At 44.3% G+C, this 15,498-nt stretch overlaps 1 protein-coding gene across 1 annotated transcript in view; it reads left to right on the top strand.

Moving 5' to 3' along the window:
• The window catches only part of LOC132894053 (serine protease HTRA1A-like), a 58,580-nt gene that overhangs the window by 25,605 nt on the left and 17,477 nt on the right, over positions 1-15,498 (top strand). The window contains exons 2-3 of the mRNA XM_060933289.1: positions 4,578-4,677; positions 11,362-11,566. Coding sequence (XP_060789272.1) covers positions 4,578-4,677; positions 11,362-11,566 — 305 coding nt within the window. The remainder of the gene's footprint in view (positions 1-4,577; positions 4,678-11,361; positions 11,567-15,498) is intronic.

Here is a 15,498-nt window from a genome sequence, read left to right as displayed (position 1 = left end):
CTCCATTACACACCCCTATACTCCATTACACACCCCCATACTCCATTACACACCCCCATACTCCATTACACACCCCCATACTCCATTGCACACTCCCTAAAACACCCCCATACTCCATTACACACTCCCTAACACACCCCCATACTCCATTACACACTCCCTAACGCACCCCCATACTCCATTACACACTCCCTCACGCACCCCCATACTCCATTACACACTCCCTAATGCACCCCCATACTCCATTACACACTCCCTAACACACCCCTATACTCCATTACACACCCCTATACTCCATTACACACCCCTATACTCCATTACACACTCCCTAACGCACCCCCATACTCCATTACACACTCCCTAACACACCCCCATACTCCATTACACACCCCTATACTCCATTACACACTCCCTAACGCACCCCCATACTCCATTACACACTTCCTAACGCACCCCCATACTCCATTACACACTCCCTAACCCGCCTCCATACTCCATTACACACTCACTAACGCGCCCCCATACTCCATTACACACTCCCTAACGAGCCCCCATACTCCATTACACACTCCCTAACGCGCCCCCATACTCCATTACACACTCCCTAACGCACCCCCATACTCCATTACACACTCCCTAACGCACCCCCATACTCCATTACACACTCCCTAACGCACCCCCATACTCCATTACACACTCCCTAACTCACCCCCATACTCCATTACACACTCCCTAACGCACCCCCATACTCCATTACACACTCCCTAACGCACCCCCATACTCCATTACACACTCGCTAACACACCCCCATACTCCATTACACACCCCTATACTCCATTACACACTCCCTAACGCACCCCCATACTCCATTACACACTCCCTAACGCACCCCCATACTCCATTACACACCACTATACTCCATTACACACTCCCTAACGCACCCCCATACTTCATTACACACTTCCTAACGCACCCCCATACTCCATTACACACTCCCTAACCCGCCTCCATACTCCATTACACACTCCCTAACGCGCCCCCATACTCCATTACACACTCCCTAACGCGCCCCCATACTCCATTACACACTCCCTAACGCGCCCCCATACTCCATTACACACTCCCTAACGCGCCCCCATACTCCATTACACACTCCCTAACGCACCCCCATACTCCATGACACACTCCCTAACGCTCCCCCATACTCCATTACACACTCCCTAACGCACCCCCATACTCCATTACACACTCCCTAACGCGCCCCCATACTCCATTACACACTCCCTAAAACACCCCCATACTCCATTACACACTCCCTAAAACACCCCCATACTCCATTACACACTCCCTAACACACCCCCATACTCCATTACACACTCCCTAATGCACCGCCATACTCCATTACACACTTCCTAACGTACCCCCGTACTCCATTACACAGCCCTATACTCCATTACACACTCCCTAACGCGCCCCCATACTCCATTACACACTCCCTAACACACCCCCATACTCCATTACACACCCCTATACTCCATTACACACTCCCTAACGCACCCCCATACTCCATTACACACTCCCTAACGCACCCCCATACTCCATTACACACCACTATACTCCATTACACACTCCCTAATGCACCCCCATACTTCATTACACACTTCCTAACGCACCCCCATACTCCATTACACACTCCCTAACCCGCCTCCATACTCCATTACACACTCCCTAACGCGCCCCCATACTCCATTACACACTCCCTAACGCGCCCCCATACTCCATTACACACTCCCTAACGCGCCCCCATACTCCATTACACACTCCCTAACGCGCCCCCATACTCCATTACACACTCCCTAACGCACCCCCATACTCCATTACACACTCCCTAACGCTCCCCCATACTCCATTACACACTCCCTAACGCACCCCCATACTCCATTACACACTCCCTAACGCGCCCCCATACTCCATTACACACTCCCTAAAACACCCCCATACTCCATTACACACTCCCTAAAACACCCCCATACTCCATTACACACTCCCTAACACACCCCCATACTCCATTACACACTCCCTAATGCACCGCCATACTCCATTACACACTTCCTAACGTACCCCCGTACTCCATTACACAGCCCTATACTCCATTACACACTCCCTAACGCACCCCCATACTCCATTACACACTCCCTAACACACCCCCATACTCCATTACACACCCCTATACTCCATTACACACTCCCTAACGCACCCCCATACTCCATTACATACTTCCTAACGCACCCCCATACTCCATTACACACTCCCTAACCCGCCTCCATACTCCATTACACACTCCCTAACGCGCCCCCATACTCCATTACACACTCCCTAACGCGCCCCCATACTCCATTACACACTCCCCAACGCGCCCCCATACTCCATTACACACTCCCTAATGCACCCCCATACTCCATTACACACTCCCTATCGCACCCCCATACTCCGTTACACACTCCCTAACGCACCCCCATACTCCATTACACACTCCCTAACGCACCCCCATACTCCATTACACACTCCCTAACACACCCCCATACTCCATTACACACTCCTATACTCCATTACACACTCCCTAACGCACCACCATACTCCATCACACACTCCCTAACGCGCCCCCATACTCCATTACACACTCCCTAACGCGCCCCCATACTCCATTACACACTCCCTAACGCGCCCCATACTCCATTACACACTCCCTAACGCGCCCCATACTCCATTACACACTCCCTAACGCGCCCCCATACTCCATTACACACTCCCTAACGCGCCCCCATACTCCATTACACACTCCCTAATGCGCCCCCATACTCCATTACACACTCCCTAACGCGCCCCCATACTCCATTACACACTCCCTAATGCACCCCCATACTCCATTACACACTCCCTAACGCACCCCCATACTCCGTTACACACTCCCTAACGCACCCCCATACTCCGTTACACACTCCCTAATGCACCCCCATACTCCATTACACACTCCCTAACGCACCCCCATACTCCATTACACACTCCCTAACGCACCCCCATACTCCATTACACACTCCCTAACGCACCCCCATACTCCATTACACACTCCCTAACGCACCCCCATACTCCATTACACACTCCCTAACACACCCCCATACTCCATTACACACTCCCTAACACACCCCCATACTCCATTACACACCCCTATACTCCATTACACACTCCCTAACGCACCCCCATACTCCATTACACACTCCCTAACGCACCCCCATACTCCATTACACACTCCCTAACACACCCCCATACTCCATTACACACCCCTATACTCCATTACACACTCCCTAACACACCCCCATACTCCATTACACACTTCCTAACGCACCCCCATACTCCATTACACACTCCCTAACCCACCTCCATACTCCATTACACACTCCCTACCGCACCCCTATACTCCATTACACACTCCCTAACGCACCCCCATACTCCATTACACACTCCCTAACGCACCCCCATACTCCATTACACACTCCCTAACACACCCCCATACTCCATTACACACTCCCTAACACACCCCCATACTCCATTACACACTCACACTCCTACGCTCTGGTACACATTCTTACACTCCAGTAAACATTGCAACACTTCCTTAAATGCTCCATTACACATTCCTACGTTATTATACACTCTTTTGCCCTCTTAAACACCCCATTACCCAGTCCTACTCTATTTTACACACCCATATATTCCTTTGCACACTCCTACACTCATATATATACACACTATTACTCTCCCTCACATACCCCTGAACTCCAATACACACTCTCTCACTCCCTTACACACACATGCCCTCCCTTATACAGTCCTTCACTACCTGAGACACTTTACTACACACTCCTACACTCCACTAAATACTCCAGCACTTTCTTAGACACTCCATTACACAACCCTACATGTCCTTACACACCCAATTATACACCCCTACACTCATTTTCATACTCCTACACTCGCTTACACACTTTTACACTCACACACTCTTACAGTCCCTGAGACAATCCATTACAGTGTCCTGCACTCCCTTTCTCAGCCTATACTCAATTACACACTTCTGCACACCCTTACACACTCATTTCCCCCTCTACATACTTCTGTACCTCCTTACACACTTGTGATATGTGCTCTTTAGTAGTTACGGGAAGTGGAAAAGGGTGCAGTGCAAGCAGTTTTGTAACCCAGTGATGACCTGTACAAGTCCACTATCATCATCACCCACACTTTCATCGTTTTGCCAAAACACAAACCTGAACATTTGATTATAAATGTTTTGATTTCCTTTTTGTTTGTTTTATTTCTCAATTCTCTCTTTTTGTACTAAACCGTAAATGAAGCCTTTCTGAGATGGACATAAATAAAGAGAAATGAAATGACCAGTCTGATGTTTTGTACTTTTTTCCTCTTTAGATGATGTCAGTGTAATTTTCAGCCAGTTGAATTTAGTGTGTGTGTGTGTGTGTGTGTGTGTGTGTGTGTGTGTGTGTGTTTCCGTCCTGTAGTTCAGGAGAAGCCAACCAGTCTGAGATATAAATACAACTTTATCGCTGACGTGGTGGAGAAAATCGCACCTGCTGTCGTTCATATTGAACTCTACCGCAAGTAAGTGCGTGTGTGGGTTTTTTTTTTTTTTTGGGGGGGGGGGACACCTCAGAACATGAAGCATTGTTGTCTTCCATTCCAGCAATTTGGAGTTGTTGTTTAAACACGTAATAATTGATTGGGATAAAAGGCAGAAAATCTCACTGTGAATGTCACCAGAATCAAAGCTCAGTGCTGTAAACGTATGCAGGGAAAGTTCCTGATGTTCAGAATCCGGTTACACAGACGGGTTTTTCAGTAGCATCTACACCACAACTTTTAAACACAAGCACTCGCCTTTAAACTTGGAAAATCAGGGATAGAATATACGGATCTCCTGTCTCTGAAGATCGTGAGTGCGAATCCTGCTGATACCACAGCCATCAGTATCTGGGTGCCAAGAGGACAAGATTGGCCGTGCCCCTGTCAATCACAGTGACATTAGCCAATCTACTCAACTCACAGGTCTCAAAAACTGTAATTCAAATCCAAGCAACAATATGAACAACAATTGTCAAAACAATTGTTTAGTCACGTACTTGTAGAAACAATAGATCTTACCTGGAAAGATATTATCACCTGATACGCTCAATATCGGAGTTCCCCAGGGCTGGGTTCTTGGTCCAATTTTGTTCTCTTTTGTATACTATAGTTGTATTTGTCTATTACTGTATATGCCCAGTCCCGGATCAAATACAGACCAGATGTACAATGGATTTCATCACGACAAAACTGTTGACTACAAAGTCACACCATGGATCCTCTAAAATTAGCAGCTACAAATTACTTTCACTTCACTCCTTTGTTTCCAAAATGCTTGAAAATATTATTGTCTCTCAGTCTTACCCAGCATGACCTTTGTGGTTTCAACCAATCTGGCTGCTTTTCACTCAGTGTGGCCTTGTGGCTACAGTGGTGCTTGAAAGTTTGTGAACCCTTTAGAATTTTCTATATTTCTGCATAAATATGACCTAAAACATCATCAGATTTTCACACAAGTCCTAAAAGTAGATAAAGAGAACCCAGTTAAACAAATGAGACAAAAATATTATACTTGGTCATTTATTTATTGAAGAAAATGATCCAATATTACATATCTGTGAGTGGCAAAAGTATGTGAACCTTTGCTTTCAGTATCTGGTGTGATCCCCTTGTGCAGCAATAACTGCAAATAAATGTTTCTGGTAACTGTTGATCAGTCCTGCACACCGGCTTGGAGGAATTTTAGCCCATTTCTCCATACAGAACAGCTTCAACTCTGGGATGTTGGTGGGTTTCCTCACATGAACTACTCGCTTCAGGTCCTTCCACAACATTTCGATTGGATTAAGGTCAGGACTTTGAATTGGCCATTCCAAAACATGAACTTTATTCTTCTTTAACCATTCTTTGGTAGAACGACTTGTGTGCTTTGGGTCGTTGTCTTGCTGCATGACCCACCTTCTCTTGAGATTCAATTCATGGACAGATGTCCTGATCATTTTCCTTTAGAATTCGCTGGTGTAATTCAGAATTCATTGTTCCATCAATGATGGCAAGCCGTCCTGGCCCAGATGCAGCAAAACAGGCCCAAACCATGATGATACCACCACCATGTTTCCTAGATGGGATAAGGTTCTTATGCTGGAATGCAGTGTTTTCCTTTCCCCAAACATAACGCTTCTCATTTAAACCAAAAAGTTCTATTTTGGTCTCATCCGTCCACAAAACATTTTTCCAATAGCCTTCTGGCTTGTCCACGTGATCTTTAGCAAACTGCAGATGAGCAGCAATGTTCTTTTTAGAGAGCAGTGGCTTTCTCCTTCCAACCCTGCCATGCACACCATTGTTGTTCAGTGTTCTCCTGATGGTGGACTCATGAACATTAGCATTAGCCAATGTGAGAGAGGCCTTCAGTTGCTTAGAAGTTACCCTGGGGTCCTTTGTGACCTCGCCAACTATTACATGCCTTGCTCTCTGAGTGATCTTTGTTGGTCGACCACTCCTGGGAGGGTAACAATGGTCTTGAATTTCCTCCATTTGTACACAATCTGTCTGACTGTAGATTGGTGGAGTCCAAACTCTTTAGAGATGGTTTTGTAACCTTTTCCAGCCTGATGAGCATCAACAACGCTTTTTCTGAGGTCCTCAGAAATCTCCTTTGTTCGTGCCATGATACACTTCCACAAACATGTGTTGTGAAGATCAGACTTTGATAGATCCCTGTTCTTTAAATAAAACAGGGTGCCCACTCACACCTGATTGTCATCCCATTGATTGAAAACACCTGACTCTAATTTCACCTTCAAATTAACTGCTAATCCTAGAGGTTCACATACTTTTGCCACTCACAGATATGTAATATTGGATCATTTTCATCAATAAATAAATGACCAAGTATAATATTTTTGTCTCATTTGTTTAACTGGGTTCTCTTGATCTACTTTTAGGACTTGTGTGAAAATCTGATGATGTTTTAGGTCATATTTATGCAGAAATATAGAAAATTCTAAAGGGTTCACAAACTTTCAAGCACCACTGTATGTATTATTGAAAGTATTTATGCTGCTAGATCAGTTCAACTATTAGCAGTCCTGATTCTTCATGATCTCCCAGCATCTTTTTATCACAGTCAATCACAAGATTCTCCTCATTCCATTCTCATGAGCCTTGGGATAACTGACACAGCATATTGTTGGTTTGCTTCTTACCTGGAGGGATCGAACTATCAGCTGACTTGGAGAGGCACCACACTGGCTACATGCAGACCCACATTGGTGTCCCACAAGCCTCAGTATGCAGTCCTGTCCCATTTTCCATCTAGACTCACTGTCTCAGTGAAGTCGTATCTGTCCACGGTTTTTCATATTACTGTTATCCTGATTCATCCTCTCCTTTCTGTTTCCATTTCAGTTTTGTGTATTTGGTAGACACCTTGTCTTAGATGGCAGCTCATTACCTTAACCTAAATCCAAGCAAGACTGAGCTACATTCCCAGAGATGCAGCCCCTCATCAAGACCTTGTGATCTCCCTTGAGAACTCTTGGATCACACCATGGGACCTCAGAATCAGAAATACTTTAATAATCCTGAGGGGAAATTTAATATGTCTGCAGTTTTACAAACTCAAGTAGAGAAAAGAAATTATAAAATTAAACAGCTATGTAAAACATAAACCATATCATCGTCGGCTCTCCATCACTAGCGATGACGACTGCTTCATTTGGATGTGCAGAAATACAGATGGGCCACGAGGCCCGCACCAGAGTGACCGACAGAATCCGCAGCGGCAGCACGAATAGCCCGGCCGAGCTGCCATGGAATGCCCAGCTTCGCGAGCTCTCGTATACTATTCTCCTCTCCTAGCGAAGCACCTTGCACAGTAAGGTAAGACAAATGTCATGCCCCCATTGTGTTGTCTCTCTGGACCTCCAGACCTGATGACAAGTGGTGCACAAAAGTGCCACAGACCTGATGGGTATGGAAGTTGCCCTGCAGTGACAACTGACTTGCCGAGTGATGCCATCCGTTGGCCATTTGAGTGGCTCTTCCACATGTCATCAGGTGGTGCACCATTGACCCTGTTGGGTTCATCTGCCACATTGCACCAAAAAGCGCCCTGCTGCCAGCGCCTTATTAGTGATGTACTATTTAACCCATAACTAGAACCCAGGCAGGTGCTACCACTCCGGGTCAGAGCGGACCTGGAAGCAATGGTGATTAAGGGGTAACTCCACTTTCCCCAATACTCAAGTCCTCCCAGATCTGAGACTCACCACTGGTTGCAGTTTAAAGTCATACCCAGGACCATCGTAAACCATATATCAATAGTATATCAAAAGGATGACAAGTATATACATAAGTTACAAACAGTAATAATAATAATATGTAAAGAAAAGAAAGTTATTGTTACAATTATTGCACATAAGTAGTAAAATAATGGGTATGGTACACAGAAGTTATTACACTAGTATCACACATTGAGTGAGGTATTGAATTATTATATTATGTAAGTATTGAACCTAGGTAGTGTGGATGGATGTAATACAATTGAATTATTACACAGGTGCAGTATTGAATAGTCCATTATCCATTGAGTATCTGAGCCTGAGCCCTGCAATGACTTGGCGACTTGTACAGGGTGTACCCCGCCTCTCGCCCATAGTCAGCTGGGATAGGCTCCAGCTTGTCCTCGACCCTGCACAGGATAAGCGGCTACAGATAATGGATGGATGGATATTTGTGACTGTCAGGGAGAGGTTGAAAAGTTTGATGGCCACGGGCAGGAATGACCTCCTGTGGCGCTCTGTAGTGCATCTTGGGGGAATGAGACTTTCACTGAACATATTCCTTTGATTGGCTAGCACATTATGAAGTGGGTGGGAGACATTGTCAGGAATGATGTGCAGTTTAGCCAGCATATTCCCCTCAGACACTGTCTCTAGAGAGTCCAGCTCCACTCCTACAATGTCACTGGCCTTGTGGATCAGTTTATTGGGTCTTTTGGCATCCGCTGCCCTCAGCCTGCTACCCCAAAACACCACAGCATACAGGAGAGCACTGGCCACCACAAACTCATAAAACATCCTTAGCATAATCCTGCAGATGTTGAAGGACCTCCGCCTTCTCATAAAGTAGAGACAACTTTGGCTCTTCTTGTATATGGCCTCTGTATTTTTAGTCCAGTCCAGTCTATTGTCAGTATGCACCCCCAGGTCCTCCACAATGTCCACACTGACCCCATGAATGGAAACAGGGGTCACCAGTGCCTTGTTCCTTCTCATGTCCACCACCATGTTAGTTTGTGTCACATTGAGCTGCAGATGGTTCCGCACACACCATGTAACAAAGTTTTCCACCATCGCCCTAGACTCAGCCTCATCATCCTTACTGATGCATCCAACTGTAGCAGAGTCATCAGAGTACTTCTGAAGATAGCAGGATTCTGTCTGATAGTTGATGTCCGTGGTGTAGCGGGTGAACAGGAAGGGATAGAGGACTGTCCCCTGTGGTGTCCCAGTATTGCTGACCAAATTATCCGACACACAGTGTTGTAAGCATACATACTGTGGCCTGCCGGTCAGGTCATTAACAATCCAGGACACAAGCGGGGTTATAGGATACCAAAAGAAGTTGTGCACAAGGGTGAAAGAACGAAAAACATCTCAAAAAGACGTCATGAAAAATGGCTTGCAAACCTTTCACTGTGTTCGAAAGGAATCGAGAGTCCACATGCTTGTGTTTGTAGCAGTCATTTTGCTAAAGGTACGTACATCAACTTTATGGATCTAAAATCAAAACTTATAATGTTTCTTATGTTTTGGATGTCATAAAACAAACCGTTGATGAAACTAGTTTGTAGGTCAGATTGGCTGAAACTCAAGTGTTTGCGTACTTTTTCAGATTGTCCAAAGATGTCAATTCATAAGTCCAAGCTACATTTGAAATGTCATGAAATAAAATGTACGTTATCGTTGCAAAAATGCCTGCAGCAGCTCCGACTCAAATCACATACTACACTTTGGCTTGCATTACTTCAAAAGTCAAAGTCCCTTCCACGCCAGGATCTGGTCTTCCCAGGCAGTCTCCTGTCCCGGTACTAACCAGCTCTTTGAGACACATGGGTGCGGCGCTGATCTCCATTTCTACAGCCCTCAGCCTTTCACCCATTATACAGCTAGGGTTACAGTGGGGGGCGGGTCCTCTGGTAACCGCAAGAGTTTGACTCCCTACTTGCATCTGTATTGCAGTGTACCTTGCCAGACAGTAGTAGGTACCATTTTTATGATGTAGAACTTGCGATCTCCCAGTCGAGAGGCGGACACACTAACCACTAGGCCAACTCGTGGTCTACATTACTTACCTTCACAAAAATAAGATGATTATTGTCCTTTAGAAGTCTTATTCCAGCATCATGAACCCAGCCACAAATGAAAAAGTTATCAGCTTCAAGACTTTTGAAAGCTTTCATTTGATTCTTTGTGTAAAACGATGTTTGGACAACCAGATAACTGGAAATGTTTGGAAACTGTATGTTTGGAAAGTTGTTGAAATCGCTTGAAAGATCCTTCTTTTTAAAGCTGTTGGGGTCCAATCCATCACATAAATATATATTTTTCTAGATATCTCAATTTTGCTTTTGGTTCTACTCTGTTAACAGTCAGACGTAGGATGTTTTCCACAAGACGATGACAGACGCACAGTTGGCTTGGACGCCATCTTTGGTTGTTGTCCGTCACTTGGAAACCAGAAGTGAACCAGGAGATAAAAAGTCATGTCATTGCAAACAAAGAATTCAGAAAGCAGCTGCTAGGCTGCTTCATGACCCTCCTGAAGTTCTCTCATATGACTGACGTCATTCCACTGGCTTCCTGTTGCAGCAAGAACCAAATTCAAAACTCATGTCCTCATATTCCAGGCCTCAGATTGCTGTGCCACATTAATTCGCCCTGGTCTTCAACCTTCTTCTGTCAGGTCTAAATGTGATCTGAGTGGAAGATGTTGTTGCTTCTCGATCCTGGTTCCTCGGTGGTGGAATGATCTCCAAACAGCCTTGTATCTTTATTTCTTTCATAAAGGACTAAAGACCTGTCTTCCTCACATGATATTTCATTTAAGACTTCTCTGTTATTAAAATAGGAATAAAGCCTAAGTGATATCATTATCATGCCCTTATTTAGGTCCTTATTTAGGTAATAAAGCTGTGGCGCTTTTTCTTTCTCTCAGGATGGTGTACAGTTTGCGCGAGAGGGCTGTGGCGACTGGTTCAGGATTTATCGTGTCTGATGATGGACTCATTGTCACCAATGCCCACGTTGTCGCTGATAAAACCCGAGTGAAGGTCGAGCTGAAAAACGGACAGTCGTACGACGCCAAAATCACAGACATCGACGAAAGAGCGGACATCGCTCTCCTCAAGATCAACTCTCCGGTAGGAGTTCATTTTCTTCAGTCCGTTCTTAATTCTCTGACGGATGGCGATGACTGAATGAGGAATTGGAAGAGGAAATAAAGAATGAAGTTAAATAAATTGCCTCGTGGAACGAGAAACAGACAGATGAAGAGCGTGAGGATGTTTTATAGCCTCAATTATACTGCGAAATAATTTATAAAACAGGACATTGAGAGAAATGGAGAGAGTGAAATTGAGGGCTGAGGTTATGGGAAAGAAAGAGTCATTACATAAATATCAGGGGTGTGTGTGTGTGTGTGTGTGTGTGTGTGTGTGTGTGTGTGTGTGTGTTAGTTACCACAGAATGGGTAGCACATGCTCAAAAGGGAAAGTTATGTCTCTCTCTCTCTCTCTCTCTCTCTCTCTCTCTAATTCTTTCTGAGTCTCATTTTTTCTCCCCTTTTGTCAATCTCTCTCACATTCACTCACACTCTCTCTCTTCCTTTCTGGGTCACACTTTTTCTCCCCTTTTGTTAATCTCTCTCTCTCTCTGCCTGTCACTCTTCCCCCTTCTCTCCCCTTTCCTCTGTCTCTCTTTCTCTTTCCCCATCTGATTCTGTCACTCTCTCTCTCTCTCTCTCTCTCTCTCTCTCTCTGTCTGGGTGCCTTTCTTTCTTTTTTTAATCCCTCTGTTAGTTTTGCTCTTTTATCCCCCTTCCCTCCCCCCTCTCTGTCTGTCAGTCTGCTTCTTTCTCTGTCATTTTCTCATCTATCTCTCTCCCATTCTCCCTCCCCCCGCCTGTCTTTCTTTTTTATCCCTCTGCTGATCTTCCTGTCATTTGGTTTCTGACTCTCTCCCTCTGGAGAACACATTACTGTCACTTCAGACGGGAAAGAGGGAAAGGGATCTTCCTATCTTACGAGAGAGAGAGAGAGAGAGAGAGAGTCATGGAGACAGATGGAAAGTGACAAAGAGCATAAGAAAAAGAGTGTTATAATGTGTGAGAAAAAAGACAGAAAGACAGCAGAGAGTGAGACAGGTGGAGAATGGGACCAAAAAAAAAAAAAGAAAAACAAATCCATATGTGTGGATGTAAGGTAACTGGTTCGAATGCTGGCGTCAGGATGGAAACACACACACACACTACCAAGCCAGAACCTCAAACCAGACTCGTCATTGTGCCTGGGTTTTTTTTTCCCATCATTGCTTCTCAGAACTGGGAATGTTGTCATGACCAAAATCAGAGGGAGTGCACTTTCCCAAGTGAAATCTCGTGTCCATTTACACACACAGAGAGAGAGAGAGAGAGAGAGAGAGAGAGAGAGCACTACTCTCTCTCTCATATATATATATATATGTGTGTGTGTTTTGATCTTTGACATGGTTTGGTTGTTTCACCTCAGTGCTGATGAGATGTTCACAGAATACACAACACACACACACACACACACACACACACACACCTGGGTATTGCATATGTTTATAGGCAGGTTCAGGAAAACAACATAATAAAAAACACCACTTCCTGTCTCTCATTTCAGCTTTGAAAGGCTGTGTCTCAAATTGTGCTTGTTTTTTTTTTCTTCTTTTTTTCCCCCTCTTACATCGTAGCTGTACACTATGTACAGTGCTGAGCGTAAATGAGTGCACCCCCTTTGAAAAGTAACATTTTAAACAATATCTCAATGAACACAATTTCCAAGATGTTGACAAGACAAAGTTTAATATAACATCTGTTTAACTTATAACGTGAAAGTAAGGTTAATAATATAACTTAGATTACACATTTTTTCAGTTTTACTCAAATTAGGGTGGTGCAAAAATGAGTACACCCCACAACAAAAACTACTACATCTAGTACTTTGTATGGCCTCCATGATTTTTAATGACGGCACCAAGTCTTCTAGGCATGGAATGAACAAGTTGGCGACATTTTGCAACATCAATCTTTTTCCATTCTTCAACAACGACCTCTTTTAGTGACTGGATGCTGGATGGAGAGTGATGCTCAAAATTGTCTCTTCAGAATTCCCCAAAGAAAATAATTTATTTACACCACAAAGGTGAAGGCTACAAGAAGGTCAGCAAAGCTTTACTTATCAGTCAGAATACTGTCGCAAAAGTGGTACAAAAATTTAAGAAAGATGGAACTGCAACCATCTCACAGAGACGTCCAGGTCATCCACGGAAGTTAACACCTCGACAGGAGCGTCTTCTGATGAGAAGGGTTGAAGAAACTCAGCATGCAAGTTCACTGCAGTTATCTAAAGAAGTAGAAAGCCAAACTGGGGTGACTATTTCCCGTGACACAATACGGCGTACACTGCAGAGGAATGGCATGCATGGATGCCGTCCACGAAAGAAGCCTCTCCTAAAGCCCAGGCACAAAAAAGCACACCTAGAGTTTGCCAGGGCCCATGCTGACAAACATGAAGACTACTGGGACTCTATACTCTGGAGTGATGAGTCCAAGATAAATGTTTTTGGAACTGATGGCTTTAAAACTGTATGGCGTCGCAAAGGTGAGGAATACAAAGAAAAATGCCTGGTGCCTACAGTGAAACATGGTGGTGGCAGTGTCCTTATGTGGGGCTGCATGAGTGCTGCTGGTGTCGGGGAGCTGCATTTCATTGATGGCATCATGAATTCACAGATTTATTGCTCTATACTGAAAGAGAAGATACTACCATCGCTCCATGCCCTTGGGCGTCATGCACTTTTCCAACATGACTAAACACACATCTGAGGCCACTGTTGGGTTTCTGAAGAAGAACAGGGTGAAAGTGATTCAGTGGCCAAGTATGTCTCCTGATCTGAACCCAATCGAACACCTATGGAGAATTCTGAAAAGACAAATTGAGTATCACTCTCCATCCAGCATCCAGTCACTAAAAGAGGTCGTTGTTGAAGAATGGAAAAAGATTGATGTTGCAAAATGTCGCCAACTTGTTCATTCCATGCCTAGAAGACTTGGTGCTGTCATTAAAAATCACGGAGGCCATACAAAGTACTAGATGTAGTAGTTTTTGTTGTGGGGTGTACTCATTTTTGCACCACCCTAATTTGAGTAAAACTGAAAAAAATGTGTAATCTAAGTTTATATTATTAACCTTACTTTCCTGTTATAAGTTAAACAGATGTTATATTAAACTTTGTCTTGTCAACATTTTGGAAATGGTTTGTGTTCATTGAGATATTATTTAAAATGTTACTTTTCAAAGGGGGTGTACTCATTTACGCTCAGCACTGTAGCTGACTGTTTTGCACCTGTACTACAACACTGTGAATTCTGGATTATGATTGACCAGAAGGCGTTGATTACTTTTCTAAAACAGCGGCTCTGACAGTAGTGCGGGCTGTGATACAAATCTAAAGCTGTTTCTATAGTAACTGCTCATTCACAGGGACGTGTCCAACGGATGCTGCACATAAACGGAGGTAAATGGAGAGCACGTTGATATGACGACGTGTTCTCCAGGATACCGAGATGTTTACTGAACATTTATGGAAGGAGTCTCCAGTGTCAGTGCAACTTTTCCGACGTCTTCAGGACAGAGGAGGATTTTACACGTTCCGGTTTCTCAGCAACACGACAAGCTGCGTTTTGTGTCTTATTCACTTCAAGAGAGAGAAAAATAGCAGCTGGTGAAGGAACTGTAACTATAAACAGTCAAAAAGCCTGACGTGTAATTCATTAATAAATTAAAGATTGTAATGCTTCGTAGACTGTAGTGCTCGAAGAGAAATAAATCACTTCAGGATGTGTGTTTAAGATAAACTTTATTCATCCCTCAGTGGGGAAACTGACGTTACAGCAGCGCACAGATAGAAAGAGTCCGGAATAAACAGTAATAAAAACTAGACTGCAATAAAAATATAAAAAAAAACGATAGGAAAAAATCTGTGTATAAAAATAAATAAAAAAGTAAAGACACAGGCTATGCACAGTGCTGAGCGTAAATGAGTGCAC

This window comes from Neoarius graeffei, chromosome 11 (assembly GCF_027579695.1).
Source record: "Neoarius graeffei isolate fNeoGra1 chromosome 11, fNeoGra1.pri, whole genome shotgun sequence".
Taxonomy (NCBI): domain Eukaryota; kingdom Metazoa; phylum Chordata; class Actinopteri; order Siluriformes; family Ariidae; genus Neoarius; species Neoarius graeffei.
The sequence above is the reverse complement of the archived record's forward strand: the minus strand, read 5'-3'. Positions and strand labels throughout refer to the sequence as shown.